The 6,528-nt window shown below is 65.0% G+C and overlaps 1 protein-coding gene across 3 annotated transcripts in view; it reads right to left on the bottom strand.

Moving 5' to 3' along the window:
- Positions 1-423: 423 nt before the first annotated feature.
- The window catches only part of CYTH4 (cytohesin 4), a 28,755-nt gene continuing 22,650 nt past the window's right edge, over positions 424-6,528 (bottom strand). For all 3 annotated transcript variants that reach the window (XM_030320555.1, XM_030320554.1, XM_030320556.1), the window contains exons 9-13: positions 5,884-5,995; positions 4,445-4,521; positions 3,977-4,048; positions 3,279-3,433; positions 424-2,093 (exon numbers count right to left, since the gene is read on the bottom strand). In XM_030320555.1, coding sequence (XP_030176415.1) covers positions 2,021-2,093; positions 3,279-3,433; positions 3,977-4,048; positions 4,445-4,521; positions 5,884-5,995 — 489 coding nt within the window. In that variant the 3' untranslated portion in view covers positions 424-2,020. The remainder of the gene's footprint in view (positions 2,094-3,278; positions 3,434-3,976; positions 4,049-4,444; positions 4,522-5,883; positions 5,996-6,528) is intronic.

Genomic DNA, 6,528 nt, shown 5'->3' with positions numbered 1-6,528 from the left:
ACGTTCAAGCTCAGGAACACTCCAAGTGACTACTGGTTATCAGCCTGTACTTGCCTCCTTCCAGACACAGGCTTGCTATCTACCTCCCGGGGCCGCCACTCATTGGGTCTTCAGACAGCCCTACCTTTGGGGGAGTTCTTTTGCCCTTTCTTGGCCCTGGCAGTGGCACCTCAGTTCTGCCCCTGCTCTGAGGGACCTGTGTCACAAATCCCGCCTCTGGGGACATCTGTCCAGGGTGGCAGTCCTCGCGCTCTGAGGATGAGGGTCTGAGGCCCTCTGAGGGCCCACTCTTCTCTGTCTGGCCCTCCTGCCTTCGGCCGGGGAAGGGATGAGAGGGAAGGGCCTGGGTGGGGTCAGAGGCGGCACCTCTGAGAGGACAGGTGACCTCCGAGGACAGGTGACCACCGAGAGGACAGGCCCCACTCACGGAGTGCGTCGTGAGCTTTATTCTGTCTTCTGCGTGATTCCCAGAACAGCCACTCACGCCCGGAAAATCAACGATGAGAGAGGGGGGCTGAGGACCAGAGAGGGAACTAGGGGGCCAGGGTCACACAGCCAGCGAATGCCGGTGGCGGGAGAGGACCTTGGAGCCCAGGACCCTGGGCCCAGTGCTCTTTCCAGGACCCCTGGCCCCCCGCATGGGGCGGCCGAGGTGGCATTCAGCTCCCGGACTGACCCGGGGTCTGCGGCAGTCCTCGAATGTCCTCCAAGATCCGCCCCCGCGCCCCGGCAGGGGCCCGATCCACACCCACTTCAGGAGCATGTCGTTAGCAGGCACTTACACACCTCCAGAGACGAGCATCTCACCACTCACAAGGCAGCTCGTCTATCCCGACTCCATGAAAGGTGGGCACGAGTCAGTGTGGGGGGCGGGCAGGAGAGGTTGCCTCCCCTCCCCTGCGGACTCCACCTTGCTTGGGCTCGCCCGTGGTAGGGCAGTGAGAGTCCCTCTTATCTCCTGCTTTCCTGCCAGGGACCTTCCCTCCGGGGGCTCCCCCGGGGCCCGTGCGAGGGGGTGAGAAGAGCTTCTGAGAAGGAGCCGGTTTGAGGACTCCTCCTCCAGGCAGCCCTCCTGGTCACCACGGTTCACAAAGCTCTCTCTTCTTGGCTTCTTGTGACTGTGCCACCGGCCCTGCTTGGATACACCCGCCTGGGATGCTCTCTGCCACTTTCTTGGGGAGTCCCACCTGCCCCGCCTCCAAAACGGACATCCTCCAGATCGGAGCGCACGCAGCTCTCGGCTTCCCGGTAGCCTTCAGTCCGAGCCCCTCCCGCTCAGTCCGCACGCAGGCGCAGACATCTCGGGCCAGAAGCTCCTTAGGCGGATCCAGTAAAATCTGGCCCTTCTGCCGAGGAGTCCGTGAGGAGGAAGGTGGGAGCTTGTGCACGGCTACGGTCGGCCCCCCGGGGCTGTTGTCATTGCTGGGGGGGGGGGGGGCAGCACAGAGACAGAAGGGGGCAACGTGTTTCTATGCTCCTGGCATCTCCTGTCTGTGGATCTGAGCGGTGTGTGTGTGTGTCCCTCCGGCAGGGACGGCCAAGCCACAGCTGGAGACAGGGGAGGGGCTGGCTGAGAAGCCCCTGAAGAGGAAGAGGCGCTGCCATGGCCAAGGGCAGGGGGCACTCAGGAATCATAGCGCTCCTCCTCCTTCGAGGGCCGACGGCATTTCAAGGACAGGAGATGTTTAACAGAAGCGGAAACTGAGGCCCACGGGGAGGACAGGGTGGCGGGTGCTGGGGCTGGTTTTTCTCTTTGGCTGTTTTCCTCGTTCCCTGCTGCAGTGACCTGGGGCGGAGGGCGGGGGCCTTTCGTGGCCGGGGCTGGGGTGCCTCAGTGCCCCCTCTGAGCCCTCGGACTTTTCCAGCCACCCTCCCGAGCCCGGCCGCCCCCACTCCTGTTCGCCCAAAGTAATGGGGGCCGGGGGGATGTCCGTGGGCCAGGAAAGCGTGTCCTGGGGGGGGAGGTACGTCTCTAGGTACCACAGGTCGTGGGGTCCCCCGGCACCGCCTCCCAGGAAGCTCAGTGCCTGTTGGCAATCTTCTTCTTCCGAGCAGACACCAGGTCGTAGAAGGGGACGCGGGTGATGCTGGCTCTGAAACGAGAACAGGTGACAAGATGTCAGGGCTGGGCCGGCTCCCCCGGGGGCCTCAGCTCCCGGGGCTTGGAACAGGGCTGTCGGTCTCCCAGGGAGGCGACGGCCAGCCCTGCTGTGGGACAGAGGCCAGATGACCCCAACAAGGGCCAAGCTACGGTGGGTCAGCCGTGCTGGCCTGCCCCGGAGTCCCCCCCCCCCGCCGGGGCAGGGCGGGAGAGGGTGAGGCCGAGAGCTGACAGCCTTGGGAATTCTGCCCCCAAAGGGCTCTGCACCCCTCTTCGGACCTGCTTGCCGGTCTGGCTCTGCCCCGCGCTGGCTGTGTGGCCGGGTGAGCCCCTCCCCCGTCAGGGCCTCAGGGCCTCATCTGTGAAATGGGGCTAAGAGCCGGTCTGGCCTGGCAGCTTCACAGGACCGCTACCAAGGCTTGAGGGGAAAGACCCCGCCAGTGACCACTCCTGTGTCTTCCTCTGGCTAACGCCACCCAGCCTCACCCGTGTCGCCCCATCGGCTGCCGCCCCTCCCCTGCCTGCCTTCCACCTGTCCCTCCGCCGCCCACCTCAAAGTCAGCTCCTACACCATGGGTTTTCTTACCTGGCCACCCCCCTACTCTGTTTACCGGTCTGCGGCTCCCCAGTGCCTCCAGGAGAAGCTAGTCGCCAGGGGGACCAAGGCCTTGCTATCCTGTGCAGCCTGGTCACCTCCCGGTGGGTCCCTGCAGGGCCAGGCCCCTGCACTGCCCGGCATCGGCCACCCCGGGACTCCAGGGTGCTTGTCCAGGCAGGCCACACCCTGACTGGCCCCCCGGTCCTTGCCGGGACTGGTCCTTCTGCCTGGAAAGGCCTGCCCTCCGTCTCTACCGGCTCTTTCCAGGGCCCCTTTTGGATCCTGATGCTAACGAGAGCGCCGTTCAAGGGCACTTGCCACGTGCCGGGTGCCCGGCCAAGATCTTTTCGTGCAACAACGCACGGGATCCTCCCACCAGCCCGTGAAGTTGGGGCCTCCCTTCCCTGAGTCCCGGGGCCTGGCACTGTGCCCGCGACGGAGGGGGTGTTCACAGAATAGGGGCGGAAGGGATTTGCAAGCCGGAAACGAGAGGGAGATTCTGGATTTAGTCCCTCGTACAGACAAGGCTCGGAGAGGAGCAGGGGCTTCCGGAAGCGACAGGAACGGCCCCCCCCTTACCGTATGGCCTTGATCCATTGGTCGCGCTCCTCGGCGCTGGAGGCGGAGATTCGATAAGACTCGTGCTTGCCCTCCACCACCTTGCCCTCGCCATCGGTCTTGCAGGCCTTGATCTTCTGGCCGCGGCAGCTGGGGTTGTAAAGCTCCAGGCAGAACTGTGGGGAGGTGGCCGGGTGAGGGCCGGGCGCGGGGGCCGGGCAGGGGTGGGAGGAGAGGGCGGTTGGGCTGGGCTTTCCTGGGGGTCCTTCCAGGACTCGGCATGTGGGGTTCGGACCAGCAGCAGGCCACACCCGCCCCGGGCCCGCCTCCTGTGCCGGGAGGACGGGCAGGAGCGGTTCTTCCTCACATCGAGAACTGACCATGGGCCAGGACTGACCCAATAAACCCACCCTTTCCCCGAAAACCCCCAGTTGGCAGCTGGGGAAACTGAGGCTCAGAAAAGGCACAGACTTACTCGAGGTCATCAGCCAGCGTCAGAGGCAGGCTCTGAGAGACGATGAGACCGTGCCCTTTTGGATGTTACGGACCTGCCCCCAGGATCCACAGTCTCAGGAGGGAGACCGAGGCAACCCTGAGCCCCGCAGAGGGCGCCCTGGAGGGACCAGCCCAGCCGCCCTCTCCCTGCACCCCATTTCAGAAATTCCCCCAGCCGCTCAGGTCTCGGGCGCCCCCTCCCCTCCCCCCCCCAGGACACCTACTGGCTTCTTGGGATCGTCCACCTCCTGCACTGAGAGGTTCTCAAGGGGGATGATTCCTCGTGGCTCCTTGTCCTGCAAGTTGAACAGGAGGGAAAGGCCACGGGTTCGGCAAATGGAGCCTTGAGCCCCAGGCCAGGGAGTGAACTCGTGGGGCTCCCTAAACCCAAAGAGGCGTGCACCCATCTTCCCAGAGTCTGTCCCGTCTGGGAGAGGGAGGGAGTGGCAGGTGGAGAGGGCGGGGGAGGGGTGGGGCTGGGAGTTCGGCAGCCAGACTCTTGGCCCGGCCCCTCCTCCCCTTGGCAACTCAGTGCCTGCCCCCTCCCCCCCCGGCCCCCCCCACCGGGGAAACAGGTTCCGGGGGGGGGGGGGCTGGATGATCTCAAAGGGGCCCCCAGCTCTGATAGCTGGACTCTGGGAGGGGGTGGGGAGGGGCTGGGGCAGAGGCAGACTCGGGAGCCCCCTGCTCACAGTGGTGAACTCGAAATAGTAGAGACAGTTGTCCGTCAGGATGAACCAGCGCCGTTTCCACGTCTTCACGCGGCCCCCTGCAAAAGGCCAAGAGCCAGGTCAGACTTCTCCCTGGGCCACAGACACTTCCTTCCCTGGAAGAGCGGGGCCTTGAGTGCATTCCTCTGTCCCCTCCCCTCCAGCCTCCCAGCCCCTCGCCCACCACACTTTCCCCCAGACCCGTCGCTGTCTCACCCCCAAACCATAGTGGCTCCAGTCACCCCCCACCCCCTCCCCGGCTTGCCCTGAGCCGTTCGCCCGTGACACGATCCCGGGAACAGTGGCTGGACATTCCCCGTGCTTTTTTGGCCACCCTTCCCCCCCCTCAGTTCATCCCTCGGCCTGCTCGCCGCCTGGCACCGTGCTAAGCATTTCATCTTTCATTTGCCAGGCAACGTTCTAGATGTGCTGAGAACGTATTTGCTAATCCACCCCTGGAACGACCTATGAGGGGAGGCCCATCATTAACCCCATTTTACAGATGAGGAGACCAAGGCGAAGCTGGCAGCTCGAGGTCCTGCAGCCGAGCTGAGATTCGAACCCGGTGTCCTCGCTCCCGACCCCAAGGGCTTGGCCATTCTGCCGCGCGGTGAACCCGCCCAGCGACTGTGATCCCCATTTCACGGCTGTGGAAACTGAGGCTGAGGGAACCTGACCGCCGGCACACGCGTGGAGGAGCTGGGATTCGTAACTTAGAGCCTCCTTGGGGCCGAGGACAGCCAGCGGGACGAGAAAGGACCAAGTGGTCTGCAGAAGGGCAGCTTGGCGCGTGGGCACACAGAGGTGGAGGGCTCGGACGGGCACCCCCGGCCGAGGTCTCTGCTCCAGCGCGAGGTGTCTGTCCCTACCTGGCTCAGAACGCCACTGTCCCTGGCTGGGCTGCCCCCCCGCGGTTCCCCTGCCAGATTCTGCACCTGCTGCCGTGGTCCCCGCACCCCTGCACCCACCCACGGCTCCTCTCTGCAGGCGGAAGGGCCTCCCTGCCCCTAGTCATGTCGAAGGGAAGCTCCCCTGAGCCACATCCTGCCCACTCCCTCCCACATCCTTCAGGGACACCCAACCCTCTGCCCACCCAAAGCTGCCACTCTGTTGGCTGTGTGGCCTCAGACGGGTACCCTCACCTCTCTGGGCTGGGCTTCCTCAGAAGCCCTCCAGGAAGGCAGACAGACCTGCCGCTGAAGGGTCTGTGGACCTGTCGGCCTCTCATCCCCCCTTCCTGCTCGTCCTTCCCCTCCCCCACTGTCCCCTTCACCCCCAGGACACACGGAGGGAGGGCTGGGGCAGGCAGCCCACCGCCCTGGGGGTCACGGGACCCGGGGTTGCCCGACTCCACCCCCGAGGCCGTACGTCAACGTGCGGGTGTCACGCGTGTGCCCTGGGTGCCCGAGTGCGCGCCTCACCCAGCTTGAGCAGCCAGCCCTCGCGGTCGGGGTTGAAGAAGGTGTGAGTGAGGTCATTGCCGTCATCCTCGGGGATGGAGAAGGGCTCGCTCTTGATGCTGTCGAAGAGGTTCTGTCCCCGGAGAAGGGAGGGAGAGACGCGGCTGTGAGGTCCATCCTGCTCCAGGGCTTGGGACCCTGCCTGGCCCGAGTGGCCTCGAGACCCTCCCCGCTTCCCCCAGGCCGCTGGTGCGAAGCCCACCCGCACGTCAGGCCTCCCCTCTGTAGGTGGAACAGAGCCGGCGAGGACCCTGTGGCGGCCCCGCCCACGGCCCTTGCCTAAGGCAGGTTGGCAACCCCTTACTGACCAGGCGGGTGATGGTCCTCACCCCCCCCGACCCCCCCCCTCCGCCACCTTTGCTGGAATTCTACCCAGCAGCATTTCAGTAAGAGCACTGGCTTTGGTGGAAGGCTGTCTGGGTTAACATCTCAGCTTGAATTGATGGCTGTGTGACCCTGGGCATGTTCCTTAACCTCTCTGAGCTGCCGGGCCTCATCAGCAAAAATGGCGAGAGAGAGGCTAACTCCCAGCAAATGGACTGCGCAGGGCTCAGAGCTCCCCCCACCCCCCCCCCCAAGTCCAGGGGAAGGGGAAGGGGAAGGGGG

The sequence above is a fragment of the Lynx canadensis genome, chromosome B4 (assembly GCF_007474595.2).
Source record: "Lynx canadensis isolate LIC74 chromosome B4, mLynCan4.pri.v2, whole genome shotgun sequence".
In the NCBI taxonomy this organism is placed as follows: Eukaryota; Metazoa; Chordata; class Mammalia; order Carnivora; family Felidae; genus Lynx; species Lynx canadensis.
Note: the sequence above shows the minus strand (reverse complement) of the source record. Positions and strands in the feature narration are given on the sequence as shown.